The 22,012-nt window shown below is 45.4% G+C and overlaps 2 protein-coding genes across 3 annotated transcripts; both read right to left on the bottom strand.

The window, feature by feature from the left end:
• Window positions 1-3,301: 3,301 nt before the first annotated feature.
• Window positions 3,302-11,341, bottom strand: rbm14b (RNA binding motif protein 14b). Of its 2 annotated transcripts, none has more exons than XM_028429072.1 (4): window positions 11,264-11,341; window positions 8,283-8,635; window positions 7,012-8,086; window positions 3,302-6,801 (listed from the first exon to the last, which is right to left on the bottom strand). In XM_028429072.1, exons 2-4 carry the CDS (start codon window positions 8,629-8,631, stop codon window positions 6,483-6,485), a joined length of 1,743 nt encoding a protein of 580 aa, XP_028284873.1. In that variant the 5' UTR covers window positions 8,632-8,635; window positions 11,264-11,341; the 3' UTR covers window positions 3,302-6,482. The 2 variants fall into 2 exon arrangements, with proteins under 2 accessions (XP_028284873.1, XP_028284874.1); XM_028429073.1 differs by having other exon boundaries at window positions 7,012-8,065.
• A 1,848-nt stretch (window positions 11,342-13,189) lies between these two features.
• On the bottom strand, window positions 13,190-16,947 carry ccs (copper chaperone for superoxide dismutase). The gene is made up of 8 exons (XM_028429439.1): window positions 16,809-16,947; window positions 16,558-16,630; window positions 15,832-15,969; window positions 15,518-15,692; window positions 15,351-15,411; window positions 14,385-14,462; window positions 14,207-14,310; window positions 13,190-13,835 (listed from the first exon to the last, which is right to left on the bottom strand). The coding sequence occupies exons 1-8, from the start codon at window positions 16,941-16,943 to the stop codon at window positions 13,685-13,687; spliced, it is 915 nt and encodes a 304-aa protein (XP_028285240.1). The 5' UTR covers window positions 16,944-16,947; the 3' UTR covers window positions 13,190-13,684.
• Window positions 16,948-22,012: the final 5,065 nt, after the last annotated feature.

Raw genomic sequence — 22,012 nt, 5'->3', positions numbered from 1 at the left:
GGCGGGGTAGTCTTCCGCGGGCAGGGTTAACGGGCTTGTGAGTGGTGTGGAGGTTTGTCAATTACGCCTCCTCTCGCCAAAGAGGTTTTTATGGCCTGTGCAATGCACCTGTTGCTGTTAGTGATCCCAGGTCCCAGATCCCAGGAACCCAGGTCTCTGTAGAATCAGCCTACCTCTCATATAGAACAAGCTCAAACAAATTAACCTAAATTAAATATTACTCCAGAAATTCTAAGAGCTGTGTGCACCTTGTGAATATATAGTTTTCACCCCAAGCATGTGCACAGTGTGTCTGCACTGTAATGACTGAGGCTGCTAAAAATAGGCTCCAGGTAATAGTGTTGATATTTAACCCAGTTGCAAAATAATGAGACTTACGACTTTTATATGAGAAAAAAAATGAATTTATTTATGGTTTTCATGCAGACTCAACATCTTTAGAAATACAGCTTCAAAGGCATATATATATGTATTCATACACATCCATACAGTATCATTTGTGTTTATATCAGGATTTGTCATTCACAGTAAACATGTTGACTCACATTCATTGACTTTAAATCCCCTCATTTAGCTTTAAAGATCCTCAGGATTCTGTCACTCTTTGGAAACTAAAATGATTTCTGTTGTAATTATTCAGGCATTTCATGTAACTACTACTGTGCTTGGTCCATTAACCTACTTGAAGAAGCTTAGCTACTTTCAGACTATTTGTGGTTACTGTGCTACTAACTGACTGATGCATAATGCACACTGTGAGTATTGATCATGGAATGGACCGAGGAAAAAACACAGAAAACACTGCATTGAATTCTGGAGGTGTTCATGTGATGTCTGAGGTAAGACTGATGATGCGTGTCTGTGCTAAAAGCCTCACATTAACTGAACTTACTAAATTTCACCTGTGCTAACTCAAAGGCGGCACTGTGTGTAAGGATTATGCTGCTGATGCACACACACACACACACACACACAGAGATTAGCTGCAGAAGAACAGATGTAACCTTTATCGAAACCACACAATACAGGGTGCGCATGTGAGTTCCTCAGCTGTCAAAACCACAGCAGGGCAAAGGGGGCGGGTTGGAGTTTAGGTGAGGAAGCGGAAGGACAGGGAGGAGGCTGCAGCTAGCTTTGGCTGTCAATACAGTGCAGCGGTGAGCTCAAGAGCAGTGAGGGCTGCATTCACCCCAAGCACGGGAAGTCCAGACTCACAAGAACCCGGAAGAAGAAGAAGCGTTTTAGTGAGGCGTGGAGGGTGGGGGGGTGGGGATGTGCCCTGATCAAGGAGGCGTCGTTTAAAGAGGAAGCTGGCCTGTGGTTCCACCGAATTAACAGGATGCCAAATTAGATTACCTGTATCATGACGCCATGTGACGCACAGCTTGTTTTTGCTGGATTTCTGCACTTTCTCTTAGGTAAAGACAATGCAAAACACATAAGGACACACTGTAGAATATGTGGTCAGGGGTCCTCCACGATCAGGATGGTACAGAAGAGGATAAGGACCAATGAAAAAAATGCATCAGAGTTGACTTTAACTTTAGAATTCTGTAATCAAAAAGTTAAAATTCAGACTTTAAACTTGGAATTCTGTGCAAGAAAAGTCTGGATTCTGACTCAAATCTCAGTCATCTTTAGATTGTATGATAAAAGTCTGAACTCCACCATCAGAACTCTGAAAGGAAAAGGTCAACATCCTGAATTTAATCTCGAAATTTGGAGAAAAAAGATTTTTTTTTAATAGTGGCTCTAATCCTCTCCTGAAGGAAAGCTGAGGTTAGGGAGCAGCTTGTGACAAAGAACGCTTCCACTGTCAACTCACCTTATAATGACCTCATCTACTCACTCCTCTCACCTCCCCTTTTTCCCTTCTCTTTGTTTGTTAGGCAGCCAGAAGGCAACGCCATCTTTGCCTCGACTCCATCTTGCAGCTGTCAGAGCAAATCCCAGACAACTCACATGACAAAGTGCAAAGCCAGCGAGTGTGGGAATGTGTGCGTAAGGTGTCAGCACAGGGACAATCTTAACAGGTAAGAAGACACATACAAGTCACTCAGATGAGGACACGTCCAACTGGTTCCAGTATTAAGAGAGAAACAGAGCTGCCATACCAGAAAAGTCCTATAGGAATCCTGAGATTGATGAAAATCTGCAGGTCAGACTGGCCTCATACCTCGGCCTATCTTATAGGACGTTTCTGATTGGCACACAGGCTGTGAGGGACCCAGAAACCCCTGTAGTCCGGTTGGTTTATCACTCCAGGTGAAATGGATCTAAGTGTTTTTTTTTTTTTGCAGAGTCAGGATCCCTCCCCAGCTGTGTGGCGCAAACCCAGCATTCAACAGTTTTAGCAAAGCGGCTTGTCCGACACTGAAAGTCTCTTTCATGTTACAGAGTCCGGCGGCAGGCCATCACACATACACTGTCCATTTGGCACGCCCAGGCCTTAATGGTAACAAAGGAGGATGGGAAGTTTTGGGTCAGGTGGGTGGTTCTGGGAAAGTTGAGTCCGAGCCAGAGCCACGAACCCAGATCCAAGGTGGCGGCGGCGGTGGCGGCGGCAAAAGCGCAGTGTGTGTGTTTATGTGTGTGTGTGTGTGTGAACGGCGGATAGGAGAGGCGCACAGGGACAGAAGGGTGAGGGAGAGGAGGGCAGGGCAAGGGGGGCAAGGGCGGCGAATACGGCGATGGAGAGGAGTTGACTAGCGGGCAGGGGAAGGGTGGGGGTGTGTCCGCATATGCCAAGCAAGTACCACCCAAAAACGCCTCACACACACACACACACACACACTCCTACACACCCTTTTATTCACACACCATCAGTCACCTGGTATGCTGATGCGAGACACCCTTTCCCGCCCGCCACCCCCACCGAGGAGAAGCCCAGGGCTGTCAGGTGTGGCACTGCCATTGCAGCGGAGGAGGAGGAGGAGGAGGAAGAGTTACGGACTGGGAAGAGAGGGGAGGGGTGATGGCAGAGGACAGCAGGGGAGGGGGGGGAGGAGTGTTTGGTCAAGGCACAGTCAGAGGGGGGGTGGCAGGTGTGTGTGCAGGGGTTGGGGGGGGAGGTCAGTGCTTTTATGATTTTTTTTTTGGTTGCTGTTGTTTTTCATTTACCTTGGTGGTGAAGAGAGAGAGAACAAGTTCCCACTGCGGTGGCGTCGCGCTAAAAGTCGTCCCCATGGCTCACGCTGCCACGCTCACGCACGGCTGCACGCTGGCCGTTCCAGGTGGCACGGTGACCTAATTCAGTTGAGATAGTTAGTTCAGAGCTGGACTGTCGATGGGGCTGTGTGTGGTTTGTTTGTTTGTTTGTTTTTTTTCTGGCGGCAGAGTTACAGATTATCACGCATGCAGGTCTGAGAGTAGAGTGGACATATAGAGACACAGGGAGAGAGGGAGACTTTGGTGCAGCAGGGGGGGAGGGAGAGACCAGACCAGACCAGACCAGACCAGACCAGACGAACACCCATCAACCCCAGGAACAGGACTGCTCCACAGATCAAAATGCACCCATTCCATCTGTGTGCCTCTCCCCAGCTCTCAATGTATAATTTGTATAAAGGATCAATTTAAAGCAGCAAATCATGCGTTTCTTGCCCAAATGAAAAACTGTTAAAGGCAAAAAGCCTTCATATACATTTTGGTTTGAGAGTCTGGAGAGAGAAAGGAGCACCAACCCTCACTTACCCTGACCAAAGAGAGCAAAGCCGGGCCAGCATCTACACCTGTCTCCCCCTGGGTCCCCGGTCAAAAGGGTCTGGTGGTCATTTTACACAAGAGAAACAGATAGTGGAGAAGAACATAAACAAGAAGAAGGGGAAATGTCCAAACCCTTTGCTTTCTTTTTTACCACAGTAGTCAGCCAAACATTCTTTATTATAATAAGGTTTATAGTATACATAATCTCAATAAAAAGCATGCTGGTTTTTTTTGTTTAACTTGTCTTTTTAACTTTTTCTTTAAAAAAAACAAAAAAAAGGCAAAAAATTAAAATACTTCTCTAAAAAATACGATCTCAAACATGGCAAACAAGACATTTCGCAAACCACATAGTTCTACAAAGGATGCAACTGGTATGTGTTTGTATATACGACACAGAAAGATTACACTGTGAAATGCAAAAGTCACTTAACCACTAAGAACCACAGGAGGAGAGGGGAGGGAGAGAAGTAATGAGGCAGTCAGGTGATTTCAGAGGGTCTGACTGTGTGTGTGCATCAGACTGCTGTCAAACTGTAGCAGCAAAAAAAACGTCTCTGTAGACATGGACTAGTGGGGTTTGTTACTCGGGACAGTTTATCCAGACGTAGCAAACTCCACCTATGAGATCCAACGACTAAACAACAACATTTGTACAGGAAGAAAGAGCGGAGCGCTGTAAAGAAATGGTTTTCTTTTTAAGGCAGAATTCTGAGAAAAAGGAAATAAAAGTCTAGAGACATTTAAAAGTAAGAGACATTTAAAGATTTTTGAGAAGACCCTTAAATTTAGTTCAAGTCTAAATTAATTAAATTATTCTCAAAATTCAGAGGAGAAAAAGACACAATTCTGAGTCTAAAGTCTAAATTACGAGTTGGAATTAAGAGTCTGAAGGTTAAGATTTCTTAAACTCTTCTAAACTGGAGTTAAGTCTTAATTCTTAGTCAAAGTCAGAATTCTCACTGTAGAATTGTGGGAGTAAAGAGTCGGAGCATTTCAAGCTTCATGCATTTTAACGTCTGTCACAAAATTCTGAGAAATTTTTTTTAAAAGAAACTTAATCTCAGAATTCCGAGTTGAAATTAAGACAAACTTCAGTCTGAAATCTCATAATAATGAAGATTCTGAGGTGTCAGAATCAGACTTTTTACAGCGGCTCTAATCCTCTTCTGTATTTTTTGCAGTTACAGTATGAAGCAGGTCTGGAGGTTTAGAAGGAGAAATGGATTTGGGGCATTTTGAAGACACTGCACCATCTCTCACTTCACTGGTGCTATCACTGTCATTTCTGCTTAAAACCAGCAGCTGATTATTATGAGCCTGTGAGGCTCAAGTTTGTGGCTTTTTTTTTTTTTTTTTTTTTTCAATGTATGATATGAAAAAAAAAAAATCTAATACAAGAGTGCAAATCTGAGAGAAAGCTTTACCGCTCTTATCCGTCTGGATGCTGAGCTCGGGAGGGGGGGGGCGCTCCTGTTCCATCCCTCCCTTTGAAATGATTAAAAGTAATATCAAAAGCACTTAAAATGGGAGATCCCTCCACTTAATGCACTTCACTCAAAGCTTATAGGCACATTGTTGAGCTTGTCACATACTTTCTGATAGGATGCATTTTAAAGATCCTTTTGTAAACAGCTCGTTCAGTAGTCACACGTGGGTTTTTGTCCATTTACAATGCATTACATCCCAGGCTGACTTACATCACATGTAAACTACACTAAAAAAAACAACAAAACATTTACACTATAGGTTTAAAAAAAGGCCTCTGAATATGAAGGACCTAATACAGACTATCTACAAAAAACATCTGACTCCTCCCACTCTAAACTGCTGACCCAAGGAGCTGAAACTGCTGACTGGGTGAAACGTGTGGAACAGAAAACACTACACTGAAATTACTGTAAGAGGTAGGCAGCTGTAGTTAGAAAGAGAAAGAGAGGTGAAGCAGTGTCTTTCAGTAGTTAGAAGTAAATGTGGGGAAGGAGGTGGGGGGTGGAGGAAAGATCCAAACATACATTACAGTACGTATAGGTGTGCTTTTTTTTTTCCTGCAAGGCGCAGTCTCAGCTGCTGCGTTTGTGCGCTGCAAGGTCAAGAGCCCGCACATGTTCACACGTCACATTCCAGACAAACACCCCCTCCGCCCACCCCGCTCAAAAAAAAAAAACAACACTACCTTGGTTCTGTTCGGACACGATGCAATGCAGCCAGCACACAATATGTGTCGATCTGACGTCCCATCCGATTACATTACAAATCATCAACATAAGGCAAAAAAGGTTTCAAATTAGCTGCCCTAAACTGATCATCTAGGCCTAAGGAGGGTGGCTGATGTCGTCGTTGGTTTGGCCTTAGAAAATCAAAAGTGGGTTTTGCAGAAATAAAGGCATATGAAAGGACTGACGGGGTCAGTCTTAATACTGGCACAAGTGTGAGACTGGCACGATAAAAAGGTAAAACTGAGAAGCACAACGAATGCCCAGAAATCAGATGAGCGTCTCCCTTTCATGGCTGCACTGTGTGTACACAAACTGGACCAAGGTTAGCTGATCACGTCCCTCGTAAAAAGCAGGTTAATAAACCCAGGAGCCCCCAGTTTCAAAGCCCAGACACGCACGCACGCACACACACACACACACATACAGCTGCTGTAAGGTGGTCACGTTTGGGGTGGAAAAGGAGATGGTGGGGGTGGGGGTGGGGGTGGGTGGGGTTCAGGGCAAAGAAAAAGGGAGGGGGGGGGGGGGGGGGGGGGGGGGGGGGGGCAGAGTGTGCGACTATCGGAAGGGGGGCTCAGGCGTGTGAAGGGAGAGTTCGGGGCGGCGGAGGATGGCCTCCTTGCGCGTGGGCGGCGGCAACGGCGGCTCATACACCCTGGGCGCAGCTATGGCGGCTGCCACTGCCGCAGCGGTGGGGACCACTGGCCTGAGGGCGTCCAACGCAGCAACCTGCTGGGACATCGTGGGCACAGCTGGAACCGCCGGCACCGCCGACACTCCGGGCATGCCGGGGATGGCCGTCACCGTGTTCGGCGGCGGGTAGGCATACTGGAACTGGGGGTACTGCTGCAGCTGCTGGTAGTACTCAGCGTAGTATCTAAGACAAGTGAGGAAGGGTGGAAATAGAGACGGATGGGTTCAAGGTGAGGAGAGGAGGGTGTAGGAAGGAACAGGGACATTTATAGTGGCACATGGCAACACAGGGGAAGTAAGCAAGGAGTGATAACACCACAGCGGATTTAAAAGGCATTCAGCAGCCATGAGAAATATCCACATCACATAGCGGAGTGTAAACATCATGTCGTACCTGGCCATGGGGTCCTCTGCAGCCTCCGCTGCCTCCTCAGCGGCTCGGCCAGCCGGCGTGGGGAGCAGCGGTCGCCGTGGCTTCACCCTCTGGTACATAAACGGCTTCATCACAGGGTCTGGTAGCAGAGGTGCTGACCTCCGTAGGGGACTACGGTCCCGCTCGCCAGACTTTGCCGCAGCTGCCGCGGCGGCAGCAGCAGCCACCGTCTGCTGCTCCGCCATAACCTGCTGGCCTTGGGCAAAATAATGCGCCTGTCTGGCAGCCTCAAAGATGGCCGTAGTAGGGTCCGCTGCTCCCATGGTGCTTATGTGGGCGTAGGCTGGTGTAGTGGCGCCATAAATTGCTTGAGCTACTGTGTAAGCAGGGTTGACTGCTGCCGCTGCTGTTGGCATTTCTATTCCAGGAGCAGCAGCCAGGTAGACGGGGGGGTTGGCCACAGTCGGGGTGTAAACTGGAGTCGAGTAGGCGGCGGCGGCGGCGGCGGCAGCAGCAGCAGCCGCTGCCGGGGATGCAGCTACCTGTCCGTAGATATTGGGCGTCATGGAGCTGTATACCTGTGTGGCGCCTGATGTAAGAGCTGCCTGATTGGCCACCGTTCCATAAAGCTGATTGGCGACGTTGGCACCATACACCTGGCTGGCAAGGGCACCATAAACAGCTGGATTCACTGGGTTTCCATCTGTGCGTGTGCCGGTGGTAATCCCAGTCAGAGCTGCGTACGTGGGGTCAAAGGTGGAGGTGTTGTAGACTGAATTGTGAACACTTTGTTGCACCTGCAGAGGCAGGCCGGCGGCTGCGGCGGCAGCAGCGGCTAACACCGCTGCCTGGCTCTGGTACTGCTCCAGAGAGGGCTTCCCCACCGGACACTCTCCCGCATAGTGACCCTGCTTCCCACAGTTAACACATGGTATTTTGCCTGTAGGGGCCTGCTTGCTGGGCTGGCACTTGGACAGCTCCACAGACAGGGGGCGGCCCTTGAAGGAGGTGCCGTGCAGGGCCTCGATGGCCTGAAGCGCATCCTCCTTGTTTTCCATGTGAACAAAGGCATAGCCTGCGACAGAGGAACATCTGGCTGTCATTGAAAGTAACAATTAGGATCACAGCAGCACATTATTTCCATGAGAAATGATTAAACTGCTCCGTCTTTACAACAGGGCCGTTACCTAGTTTTACACACTGAGAACTTTGCACTCTTGTATAACAATAAAATGCTATATAGGATTTTGCAGACAACCTCTTACTCCCATGTGAGTAAGGTCTTTGCTTACCTTTCACCTTGTCACACTCCAGAACTTTCCCAAACGTCTGGAACAGCTGCTGGAGGTCTTCTGTGGTGCACATCCCACTCAGATTACCCACAAACACCTTGGTGGAGTGCAGCGGCCTTCCTCTGGATTCCTCCACCACCAAATTCCGTCCCCGAAACTCTCGTCCATTGAGCTCCCGGATGGCGCGCTCTGCGGCGCCCTCACCCTGCAGGTGCACGAAGGCAAACTGTCGCAGAACACTGCAGCTGACCACCTGGCCATAAGGTTCAAAGATGGCTGACAGCTCCTCCTGGGTGGTGTCCAAAGCCAGGTTGCCCACGAAGAGCTTCACTGTGTGGCTCTTGTCCATGGCGCTGTGGAGACACAGAGGAGTGATGTGCTTGGCTGAAAGCATCAACTGTTCGCTACTGGCTGAGCATGAAGCAGCACCTTTATCGCTGCGTGAGAGCAGGAAGAAGAGTATCAGGGGGCGACTGCAGCACCGAGCTGACACCAGCTATTTTTTTCCCCCACAAGTTTTTTCAGGGATTAGAGATGTCTGATGTGGGGGAAGGGTGCAAAAAGATATGCTCTGTTTCACTGACATGAAACTGTTTACAGATTAACTGATAAGGCTGAAGAACGGCAGATTATCCACATAAATACAAACAAATGTAAGACGTTATCGAGATCAAAATACTTCTGGAGCTACTTACGATTTGAAACAGACACTGATACCACTCAGACACAAGCCGTTTTACATAAATCTGATGGAATCTGAATTGACAGGAGCGGGCCTGTAGTTGTTTCTCCACTGCAGGAACCCGTGTGTGATGTTGTGCACTGGAACAAAGACCTCTTTTACGGTTGTAGCCGGGGGAGAAATGACTGCACGGTTAAGGTTCTGTGGGATTTAACATATTAGAGCTCTGTGTTGTCATCATTTGTCCCCTTTTCATACAGAGGCGGTGGTTAAATTCCTCCATTTTTGTGCCTCTTTTGGTCACATCGGTGTTACAAATCAGAGCTGTGCCATCATGTCGGTGCACACGCGGTATAAACCTGCACCAAAGACCCCCCTCTTCATTCCACCTTTGTGCTCCCTTATACCCCGTTCACACTGGAGGAAAAATGTGGCTTAAGCAGGATTCGGCCGCATCCTGATCAATCCAGATGTGTTTTTTTTCTGAGTGTGAACACCTCGAATCCGGCTGTATCCAGTTTGATTTCAATCGGCTCAATTGTGGCTCAGGTGTGAACGCAAATGTGGCGAGCGAATCCGGCTAGCGACATGCTACTTTATGTTAGCGACATGCTACTTCCGGTTCACGGGGCACGACACGGGACAAAAAACCGCATGACGCATGCGCACACACGGTCCTACCGCGGCCTGAACGGACTCTGTATATTACGAGGCGCCACCTAGTGGTTTGGAGGACCGCAAACACGCTGGATGAAGCCGGATTGAGTGCGGACACAAGTGTGTGCTAGCCAGATTTGAAAATAGGTCTGAACGCATCCAGCTTAAAGGCTGTCTGGGCTCAATCCTACTCTAGCTGGAATGACTTTCTCCAGTGTGAACGGGGCCTTATTGCTTATTCACAAAGACTGAAAACAAAGCCGGCTATAAACAACGTTAGCATTGCCCAATCTGAGGTTTAGCCTCGCCGCTCGCCGTGCCAGCTCGCTCAGGGGGGTCAGTGTGCCTCGGTTGCACTTCTACCTCTTCTTTTTCCCCACAGCCAAAAAAAAGGCAGAATTAAGGCACAACAGAAGCGCACAAACAGGCTGCACACACCACTTGAAATGGGATGGCTGCGCTTTAAAAGGCACCTTGAGGCAGGACGGTGGAGGATTCAACAGCTGTCTACTTGGCGCTCCTAACACCAGCCAAATGTATATACACACACACACACACACACACAAAAACACACAGTACAACCTTTGTACTTTACACATCACACGGCAGAAGCCAGCGATGCGTCCCAAAGCAGATTAATGATCACATTTCAGTCATTAGAACCCCACACAGACCTTACATCTGCCTGTGAGGTCAGACTGAAGAGCAGACATCACAGCTACGTTCCACTTTAAGAAGACCTCATTCTCACTTGAGAGCAGGCTGTGATTACAGCTATGAGTCACACACAGAGGCGAGGGTGGAGAGGGTGGAGAGGAGGCGAGGGTGGAGGGGCTGTGTGCACCAGTTGCATTTATCATGAAGATAAATAATAAGACAGCACTGTGGACTAGAGGTGTCTCCACAACAACAACTTTTAAAACCATGATGTTACTGCATGCATGCATGTGTGTGTGTGTGTGTGTGTGTGTGTGTGTGTGCACCCCCTCTGCATTCACACACACACACACACACACACACACACACACACACTGGGTTCATTTGAGGCATAGCAGGGGGGGTGGGGGGTGAACGCTGGTTTTCTGATGACGCAGCAGCACGACGCTGAGTCAACACATTTTGTCCAAATACATGTTAAAAAGACACGAGTTAAGTCCACGCTGCTGGACCGCCGTGTCCCCACCACCCACCACTCTGGTCTGCTTGAGTGGGAGCAGACTCGGGGGGACTCGGGGTGGGATCGGGATGCTTGTTCGGCTTCGGTCGTGGTGGAGTAAAAAAGAAGGAAGAAAAAAAAAAACAAGCCCGAAAGGCGAAAAACAAACATGGAGACAACCATAAAAATGACTCCGGAGAACCCGGAAGTGCTGATAAATACACAGATACAGCAGCAGGCGAACAGAATGTGATCGATAACTGTGTAATACAGTTTTTTTTCCACCCGTGGAATGAAACCAGTGTAACACCGAGAGATCCCCGTGCAACAACAACACGGTCTAACAGCCTTTGTCGCTAAAACACACAACATCCAGACCTGTCGCGCTTCGATTTCATTCCCTCATGTGCACATCAGACAAAGAACAACACAACAAAAAGGTTTGATTAGGTTTTTTTTTTTAAAAAAAAGGATCTACCATCTTACCTAAGCGGTGCTCTATTTCAAAATGGTAGCGCCTGCTTCCGTTTGAACGTCGGGCATACTGCTGGAGAGGCTGCAGAGGGGGAGGGCTGCTGCTGCTGCTGCACCCGGAGGATGCTCACACACACACACACACACACACACACACACACACACACACACACACACTCCTACCTGTGTGCAGACCTACAGCAGTTTAAAGCCAGAAATCATTCAAAAAAAATCAAATTTCTTTGATTATTTATTGATATTATCTTTATTTAGAATAAGAATAAATAAAACTAACATTTTCTCCAAGTGTCCCCACAAGTGTTCCCAAACTCTGAAAACTTATAAAGGCAAAATACTATAAATATGTAACTATTTTTTAGTGTTTTTTTTTTTTTTTTTTTTTTTTTTTTTACTATTGATCGCATCAACTGTAAAAACCTGTATATCAGACAAAAACTCACTGATTTGTTGCCACATGGCCATTAGTCACAAAAGAGTGAGTCAAGGCTTGCTAGATGTGCTAACAAGGGCAGAATTTTTTGTTTTTTTACAAAATACTTTTATTACAAATGGTATAATTTTAGCGTATTTTTTTCTGTTGGGACATCCGTTGGGATAAAATGGAAAGTTTTAATTTGCAGTCATAAAAAATAATACAAAACTAGAATTGCATTTGTTTGTCTACATGTGTACAGTTTGCATCCATGGATGTCCAGCCAGTAACAGTGGCCTTAAACCTCTTGAATCTTTAATACTATCACTTCACGTTTGTCCCGTTGAGCACTAGTTGAAGACTTGTCATGATGTACATGACAAACCCCTTAAATTAGTCTTAAGTGTTTGTGCAAAAATGTTTAAGAAATTCCATCAAGACGTTCTGAATCACATTTAGGAGTCTCTAGGAAGTTCGCTCCGCTGTTTACAGACAAAAAAATGTTTTAATTTGTTGCCGAAAACGAAGCTAAATGGTTTTAGATTGTTGCTACATGTCATAAAAAAAGAGAAAAATGGCCGACATACAACTTTGTTTACCAGCTACCTTAAGAAAGTACAGTACAGTAAGGCTCCTGTCACGCTAACCTGGCCGCTGCAGACAGTGACTCCACCAGCTCTCCCTGCCTGGTGCCATAAAGCTCTGCACAGCTTTCCTCACAGGCTGCGGGATCCTTGATACGTAGCCGTGACACTAAACTGTGAAGTCTGTCATTTCTGTCACAGTGAACACGGTGTGAACATGATTCATGTGCACCGTTTATTTTATGACACAAAGCTGCTTTAAAATCAACTTTTCAATAATAACTCAATAACAGAAACGATCACTTGCACTCCTACACTCAGGACTGAAAAGGACCTAACAGCTGTTAGAAATTCAATAAACCCATTCAGGCATCAGCAGAGCAAGTCAGATACTCGATTTGGAAAATCAATGCAAGCCATTGAACACACACACACACACACACACACACACACTGAAGTCTTCATCAAGAAGAATAACAGTCAGCAGGTAGCAGAGTCACACCACCATCCATCGCCATACAACAGGGAAAAGGTGTAGTTCTCCGTCACTGTGTGGCTTTAAAGTTGGCTGCAGAACTGATAAAGACACTCGACACTCAAACTCCATGTTGAAAAGAAAACAGCTGAGCACACAGTCCCCCGAGGCCTCCCTCAAACCCCCCCCCCCAGGCTGGTTTCACTCTCTGTTAGCTGGGTCGCTCACACCACCTCATGGATTCAGAATGAACAGATGGAGGCTCCATTTACTTGTTCTGAGCTGAAACACAAACTTTTATGTAAAAGTCAGACCCTGAAATTTCATCTTTGTACTGTGTGATGTGTGATGTATAGGGTGATAGAGCCATTTGAGTCCGGGCACGATGTCAGAGAGCAGAATAAACAAACTCAAGAAGAAACCAAAATTGAAATTCACTGCAAACGTAAAAATAAAAAAAATATGAATTTATTAGACAATTTCTTTTACATTAAAGTCACACAAGTATAGACGGGACAAATAGTCCCAGGACTTTTTTCTTGTGTTTCATTTTGTTACTTCTGAAATTTATTGAATTTTTTTTGTCACATTTTTTGTTTTCTTTAACATAAATAAATGACTTGAAAATGAACAAGCAGCTCTGAGAGGTTACTTCACATGAGTGGCAGGGTGTTGGCAGTGTCATGTTCTGACACACATTACTACAGGTTTATTGTGGCAGATTTGATTCGATTAAAGGACGCTCTGGTGTGATGGCTCTGTCTGTGCTGCCATCTGAACTCTGAAGTCTAGAGGGAGGCTAGGGCAAAGGAAGGAGTAGTGGACAGAGGATTAACATGAAGCAGTGAGCAGGTAAAGTACATTTGGTCCGTCCAGCCGTCTGGGGACATATTCCTCAGTTGCTTTGACTCTCTGTCGTCTTCTCCTTTTCTCCCCAGTGTTCAGAGGTTTGCTGTCGGTGTCTCCTTGCTTCGACCTTTCCCGGCTAAGGGTCGGTCTCTCTCTTCCCACAGCGTGACTCCGTCACAGGCGCAAATCTGTTTGGGATTTTGGAAAAGGCCTGCTGATCGAGCAATAATCCCGCAGGCCAGTCTGAAGAGGAAAGAACAACAACAAAAAACCTTTAAACAACATAAAAGCTTAAAAAATTGACCAGAAACTGGAAAAAAATGGATCACGTAAGTAAAAACAAAAGCATTTGTCACATAACAAGATCATTGACTGAATCTGCGGATGTGAAATTTAATTACAGGGATTAGTGGCACAGAATGAGGCCGTGTAGAGCAGAAAAGATAAGTAGATGAATCAATTAGTGAGGAAATGTAATGATTGCTTAATTTTTTTTTTACATCATCTTTAAATGGCAGAACACAGACTACCGATAGAATCAGCACAGTTTCGACGTGTGACTTAAATCAATCAAAGCTTCCAGCTCCCTGTGTAATATAAAAAGTCACACCCACCTTTCGCCTGAGTTCCCGGTCTGTTTGGAGAGCAGGTGACCGCCTCGGCCGAGATCATCCTCCCCGGCATCGACGACCAGTGATCGACCAATCACATCCCACACCTGCAAAGGCAAGGAATGTTCTTATACTGCAGCTTTCTACCAAGTGTGTGTGTGTGTGTGTGTGTGTGTGTTACCTTTAGCTGACTGTCCTCTAGCCTGAATGAGGCTCTGCCATCTGGTCCAGCAACAATATTTCCCAGATCACCTACATGCTGAGTTACAGATCACATGTTACATGTTGTCCGCGTGGTTAACGTAATCCCCTCTCCTATACTCTTCTGTGCTCTCATTTCCAGAGACGTACAACAAACACACATTTACAAGACATAGTTCCTGGTGGCGCTATGACCCTATGATCCTATTAGCATATCTAATATCTGTTCAGACTCGGGTCCATAGCAGTACTGTAAGATATTGTCCACATTGGATGAAGTATGTTGGTAGTACTGCAGAAAATAGAGCCAGTTCCTTTGTAATGGCGAATGGTCAAACTTTGAGGCCACGCCCCCGCCACACCGTAACTCTTTTGAAAGAGTTTTGGAATGCGTCTATTCCCTATGGTGTCCTGAGTGGACACAGTAAATTTCAGCTGGATTGGATGAAGTATGTGAGGCGTGAAACGTTTTGTAGCAGGGTCAGAAATCACCAAAAATGGCCGCAAACTTTAAAATGGCGGACTTCCTGTTGGGTTTGGGGGGGGGGGGGGGGGGGGGGGCAAGATACTTTTTTTGTGCGTCTTGAGGTGATACATATGTGTGCCAATTTTCATAATCCTGTGTCAAACCGGCCAGAGTGGCTACGCGTTGGGGGCGCTATAGAGCCATTTTCCTATGTGCGTCAGCGAATTTCAAAATTTTTCGGGCGAATGAATTTTTCTACCGAGTTTTTGGGCATGTTAATGTTAGGCATGTTAGGTGCTCTGGCCCTAATAAGAGTGAACTACAAACGTAAACACATGAACACAGCAGCCAGGAGGCGCTGCAGCACCTGGAGCAGAACAGAATGGCTCCTTTATCAGATGTTTTCATACAGATTTTATGATCTTCATGGTTTCTCTGCAGAGCTCTCGTACAGCATAGAGTCGTTATTTCATACTGTACCCTTTCTGAGTCCTCTGGGCCACCGTGTTGTTTTCCGAATGGGTTGTAGTGCTCCCCACAACTGCAAAAGACGAGAGCGACGGCTCACTATTTGGCAAAACATACAAAAGGATTGCAACCTCCTGTCACCAAAATGGTGTAAAAGAGTGAGGTCTGGGTGGTCCCACCTCAGGCAGTCCAGTGTCAGATCCCCTAGGGTATGGACGTGGATGCCGTGGGGTCCAGGTTCTAACCCGTCGATGGCCCCGTCAATCAGACAGCGCTCCTCTGACAGCTGCAAGAAACGCACCACCCCCTGAATCCCTCCCACGCCATCCAACATGGCCACAGCTGCACCCAGGTCTGTCATAATAAAACACACACAGGTCCTAAAGGACTGAGAATCTGCCCCCCCCCCCCAGAAAAATGACAAACCAGGTGACACTCGGGTTGTGATCACACTGTTATTGGTGTGTGTGTGTGTGTGTGAGATGCTCCTCACCTCGCTCTGATCCGCCGATGCCCTTCAGCACCGCCCGGCGTCCGGTGCTCTCTATCAGAGTCTGCACCTCTGCGCTGGTCAGAGCAGATTCCACCAGCACCTGCTCCCTGCTCACATCAATACTGACCGACTGCACTCCTGCAAACAATCAGAAACACACAAGTCAGCTGCTTTACAAACTGTTTCCTGTCATCTTTCATATTTTATTTTCTTGTGAATATGTGTGTTTTTACAGTTTATATGAAGATGTGCTCAAACTTTCAGATTAAAATTGTTCATATGTGCACCAGCAGTTACATACATTCTCTAAATAAGAGTATTTTATAGTGACATTAGACAGCAGTGTTTTGTCCGGTGCATCACTTTTTAAGGTCCCTCTAGGAACACGTGTGTTAAAATGTTTGTTCCGGGTTAGGGTCAGGTGTTTCCTACAGGTAATATTTACTCTATACATTGGGCAAGTGTTTGGATTATTGTTAATATTTCACTTTGTATTCATTACAAAAGGACTATCAAGTGATATAATATCATAATAATATATTGCGTAATAATAATAGTAATAGAAATAATGATGGAAAGCCGACTTGGAGTGGAAATAAACATCTGTAAAGACGTTATTAAAGGAGCAGTCACACACAGATGACAGGTTTTGCAGGTAAAAGATTAGTCACCGATGTAAATAAACCAGCTGCTGATGGGTCCTTGCTTCTTTCGGTCCTTTCTCACCTGGCTTTCCCTCCAGAGCAGCTCTGACTTTCTCCGCACAGCTCTCACATGTCATCTGAACCGCAAACTCCAGCTGTGGAGGACAGAGCGGACATTAGCCGAAGACATGAAGACGCCTCTGACGTTGTGTAACTGCGCAGCGGAGCGGACAAATATGTCATGTTTTTGTTCTAACGGTGTTATTACAGTTTAAATTGTGTCGTGACACAACAGAACGCGAGTGTAGAATGTGATTAAAGTCTCTCTCGAACCTTCGTCGGTCTGTCAGACTCCATTCTGCTGCCGCACGACGCCGCGAGTGCGACAAAAGCCGAATTAAGGAGAAAACTTCCTACTTTTCGACAAACGGAAACGAACCTCCTGCACTTGCTGACGGGCGCCGCCATCTTTGTGACGTCGCAATACAGTTCACGCACCTTACCGCCACCTCGTGTCCATCCCCTGCTACTGCAGGTTTCTATTTAAATGCCTTAAACAAAAATTCATTTATAAATTGAGATGAGATTATTAATCTTTCTCTGTTTTAGATTTTTTTTGTGACTTTTGAAAAATTTAAATTTAAATAATTAATTTTTTTATTTATTTATTATATTGATTAGTGTTTGTTTATAAATATGCACAAAATAAATATTTAAATGTTCACAAAATACCCTTTAATCAGTAAAATAACAACTATAAAAACACAATACATGAGAAGATCTCCAATGATTATATCTGAAAACCTTCCTCTCTCCTTGATCTCATATTCCTATCATCACACCACGTATGTTTCAAATCCCTATAAGCTGATCTTCTTCATAATTTACCTGAATAAAAACATATGACCTCATTTTATGATGATGAGACGACCTGAGGAACACTGCAGTTTTATACACACACATACACACAACACAGGGACATCATGTGGTGGTTTTTCTATTGGGGTCAGGTTGTAAGAGGAGGAAAGCTGTACGTGGCAGCTTATGGATAAAACTAACCCACCATAGAGGCTGTTATGGTGATTGGTTCCTGCTGTACATGGTGGTGTCCAGTTTAATTTCATAAAGTGTATAGATTATTGTTTTCAGATTAGAGCAGTGTGTTCAGTATGGGAAAGATCACCAGTGGAGGCCTCTCTGTGTGTGTGTGTGTGTGTGTGATACCTCTTGGCATCTTTGCGATAAAAATCTGGGTCGCAAGGCTAAAATTAAAAGCTTCCAAATTAAATCAAAGAGTGTGACACATATTTGGCACTGAGCTCGTACACACACACACTTTCATGGCGATCCAGAATCCATCGTTACATTCACAACAACACCGAGAGGCCGCTGTTTTACACACGAGAAAGTCAGTGAGAACACAGCTTGTTCTGTGTGCAGCGGCTCATTGGCTTCGACCTTTGACCCCCTGCGCTGAGTAATATGACCACAGGCTTTGAGAGGACTGAGCCAGTGTGCACCAGGCTCAAAACGCATAGCCCCCCCCCCTTCACACACACACACACACATCGCCCACACACACACACACAGAAGCGTCTAATTTATTCAGTAAACGGGAACTACTTAAAACCTTTGGCCTCGCGTTGATCCTCATCTCTGAGCTTTCCTGTTCAAAGCAGAGCAGCGACACCTGAACCTGAGGGGGATTTTGCACACACACACACTCGAACAATGTCCAGAGCAGGTTTAGAGAGGAGAGTGATGGTGAAACAGGTTGAAAATGTGAGAGAAAGAAAGAGGAGACAGGAGCAAATGAGAGCGGACAGAAGGAGAAAGACAAAGAGGAGTGTGTGAATATGTGTGTGTGAGAGAGAGAGGGCAGCGCTGACAGGAAGTGTTGACAGACCTGTTTGGAACAGTGGAGGTTTTATCTGTGCTAATAAATGAGGCACTATATCCAACCCCATTAGAACTGACCTGGAGTCTGCTGTACTTTCTTATTAAATACTTCAAGAGGGTGAAGCGGCTCCTGTTTCAGTGAGCACTGCAGGGAAAGCAGACTTTATTTTTAGAGTGACGGAGAGGCACGAAGGATTAAATCACACTCACGGCACAACTAACAAGAGCGTCTAATAGGAAATACGAATGCAAAAACACGTCCACAACCAGACAGGGGCTCAGGAGTGGAGGAGTGTTTTCTGTCTGCGTTGTTGAAGCACATCTAATGCAATTTGGCAGATTACCCAAGCAGCTAGAAGACCACATTTCTCATGTCCTCGCACATAAACAACAGAGCAGGTCGACTGCCAGTGAACCCAAAAATGATATAATATATGACGTATGCAGTTTTTTTCACATGCACTTCAGTCACATGACCACAGGAGGGCACTTGTTTGTTTCATTTAAATTCAGAAGTTTTTGCCAGTTTCAGGCCAACTGACCAATATACTCTCTTTTAGCTCAGTTTGTAAGGGACCAGACTCAGCTTTTTCATGTTATCACAACAGATGATATTATGGGATGAATATCCAATATTTATTTAATGAGATGATAAATAAGAAAAATAACCTCTAAAATGAGCAGAATAAACAGAATATTTCAATGTTGGTGACAGGAACCAATAGTTATGTCCACATTTCTGACCTTTGTGGCATTTAATGCATGAAGATACTGATTTAATAAGCTAAGTCTGTTTATGGTAACTTGTTTCATATGTGCAGATTATGTGTTTTAGAGACAACAAGGTGAAAAAGTAGAAGACCGAGACAAGATCCCTGGGGGACACCATGTATAGAACAATGACGATCATGAGGTTCATTTACCTTAAAAAGCTGCAAAATTCACAAAGTTTTACACTGTTCAAGCAAATTATAAACATGTCGTTTTTGCCATCACGTCACAGCCTCCCATATTTTACAGCTCGGCTGATCCCAAAGGGAATCAAAACACCATCCACAGCCTCCACAGCAACGTTGAATTATTCAGCTCCGGAGAGGAAAAACTGTGGGGCCTGTTAGCAGCGCGAGGGACCCTGCAGAGGTCAAAGTAATGTCACAGTGCAGCCAGAGCGCTCGCCATGTCTGCTGATTGCACCCTGACAGCTCCAATGGAAGATGAAGCGAAGCGTGTCCGGAGGATGGCGTCTGGCAGCGGCGCCCCCCGCCTCTGCCTGCAGACAGGGAGCAGGGGGCCATGTTTGTAAAAAACTGCACAGGTCTGCGACTTTATCCTGGCTTCACTTCTTTTTAATCTTCACGAAAAAGAATGAGAGATGTTACTGTGAGTGGGATTCATATGCGGGTTAATGTGATGGACATTTCCTGAGGTTTTTGCAATATTGAAAAAAAGAAAGTATAGTTTTTAAATCACAATCAGTGATGGAGGAAACAAAAGAAAGCCTCCAATAAATCATCAAACAGCTCCTTACATGAATACTGTCCAGTCAGCACAGGGGTGTCATGCATTATTGCTGACCCACAAACAAGCTAAGAACAATGAATTATAAAGCCAGCGGAGTGTTTAACAAGCTATGGACAACTCTACAGCTCATCACACAGAGGATCAATAGCAAGAAGAGACAGCATGGCCTAATCAAAGTCTACTGTTCCACCCAAGAATAATAACCCATATGGAGGAGGCAATATGCTGCAGTGTGGATACCAAACATAATACCTCATTAAATCATTACACCCCAGAGTCCAGATCGTTACTCAATCTGTCTGCTATGATCCACCGAGCAGCCTCAGCCTGGCTACAGACAAACATCTAACGAGAAGCGTGATGTAGTATAAAAAAAACCACGGAGCACGATGAGGTCAGCAGCTGGAGACGGAGGCGACCTGTGACTCATTGTTCATTGCTCAAAAACAACAGTGAAGTTTGGACGGTGAAGTCGAGAACAGGCTGAGATAAGTCTGACCGTACAGAGAATTGTAGGACTTTTATCCCATGTCCATTGGACAATTTGGCTTCATAAAATGTCTCTTTATCTAAACTTAACCAAGTAGTTTTGATGCCAAAACATCGTCATGATTAAAAAAAAAAAACCAACAGAAGACTGCATCTGCCAGAAACGACACATGGTTATGTTTATGCTAACAGTGATACAGTTAGTGTTGTGTCGGTCGCGATCGTTTCGTTCAATCTGAACTAATCTTTTATATGACTCAGGAGTAATGAGTCATCTCAGTGATTGATTCGTTCTCTCACCGCACGGCAGGACAGGAAACAGAAATGATTAGCTCACGACTCATTCAGCCTCGGGTCCTTGTTCAATTTTGTCACATGACAGCCAGGCCGCTCAGGCTGTGCGAGAAGCAGTTCTCCTCGTTCATCGTTCATTTTTGGACGTGACAGCTACCTGTCACTGTCGCGCCGTTAAACATCAATGGCAGGGAGAATGCAGGACAGGAGTCACTGTATCGTGGTGTGTATTTGCTCTCCTAGGTTTCCACATGCTTTGAATTGGTTGCGATAGTTGTGTATTATACTTTGTCAGCTGAAGCAAACCATGCCATCAATGTAAAAATGAACGAAATGACTCCCAAAAAGATTCGTTCATTTTAGTGTTCGAGAGTAAAAGATCTGACTCAGTAAAAAGAGTCAAACTTCCCAACACTCCTGGGGGTGCATGCCACATGGGTGACTTTCACTCCAACCCTAACCCCCCCCCCCCCGAAGAAATGTTATAAGCACTCCTATAACCCACTCCTCCACTTCCTTCTGTGGACTTTCAGTGGCCGTTATGTGCTTATCATGGCCATCTGTCACTATGACATAAATGAAATTCGACTGAATGTGTGAAGATGTGTTGAAATATTTATAGCTCTCCTGTGGAATGCAGTGATATATTTATCCATCTAGATTTCTGTTTCGAAGTTAGTTGCCAAGCTTTGGAAACAGAGACTTAGATGGCCTTCTTCCTCTCAATATAACTTTAGAAAGCATCCCTCAAACATGTTTTCAACAACACAAACTGTTAACACACGGCCTCTTGTCTGTTGAAGCAGTGGTGGAAGTGCACCAGTGAGCAGCATTAGTAATGCCAAAGGAAGGTACGAATAATACATGTGGGAGGCCCCATGAATCACTAAACACGTCCCTTTTTGTAAATTTACATATCAGGTCACCATCAAGGTGCCTAATTCAAATTTAAATTTAGCTCTATTGACAGCAAGAAACAGCTTTACATTTAGGAACAATTAGAGTCTCACAGGTCACTTCAAGCATTTTATATTAGTGAAACAGTAATATGATCAAATCTGTTGAAATTATTGATACTTTTATATTGATTTAATAGTGATACTTGTAAAAACCATGGTAAATATAATCAATCTGTGTTAAGTAACTATTCTGTAGTCAAATATATTTTGTTTTTGCCACCGCTCTATATGTGGAGTACCCCAGGGGTCTTGTCTTGGCCCACTGCTTTCTTAGCTTGCTAACTTTACATAACTCCACATACATGACATACAGTGTAGCCTATCTATTATGCTAACAATGCTAACAGGTGGATTATACAGGCCAGCTAGCAGTTA

Source organism: Parambassis ranga, chromosome 18, assembly GCF_900634625.1.
Source record: "Parambassis ranga chromosome 18, fParRan2.1, whole genome shotgun sequence".
Classification (NCBI taxonomy): domain Eukaryota; kingdom Metazoa; phylum Chordata; class Actinopteri; family Ambassidae; genus Parambassis; species Parambassis ranga.
The sequence above is the reverse complement of the archived record's forward strand: the minus strand, read 5'-3'. Positions and strand labels throughout refer to the sequence as shown.

Coding starts and splice junctions, on each gene's coding strand:
- rbm14b (XM_028429072.1), bottom strand. CDS start 8,631: ATGGACAAGAGCCACACAGTGAAGCTCTTCGTGGGCAACCTGGCTTTG. Junction 8,087..8,282: donor GGAGTGTGACAAGGTGAAAG/GTAAGCAAAGAC, acceptor TTTCAATGACAG/CCAGATGTTCCTCTGTCGCA. Junction 6,802..7,011: donor GCAGAGGACCCCATGGCCAG/GTACGACATGAT, acceptor CACTTGTCTTAG/ATACTACGCTGAGTACTACC.
- ccs (XM_028429439.1), bottom strand. CDS start 16,943: ATGGCGGCGCCCGTCAGCAAGTGCAGGAGGTTCGTTTCCGTTTGTCGA. Junction 16,631..16,808: donor AGTCTGACAGACCGACGAAG/GTTCGAGAGAGA, acceptor TGTCCTCCACAG/CTGGAGTTTGCGGTTCAGAT. Junction 15,412..15,517: donor CTGACACTGGACTGCCTGAG/GTGGGACCACCC, acceptor CGTCTTTTGCAG/TTGTGGGGAGCACTACAACC.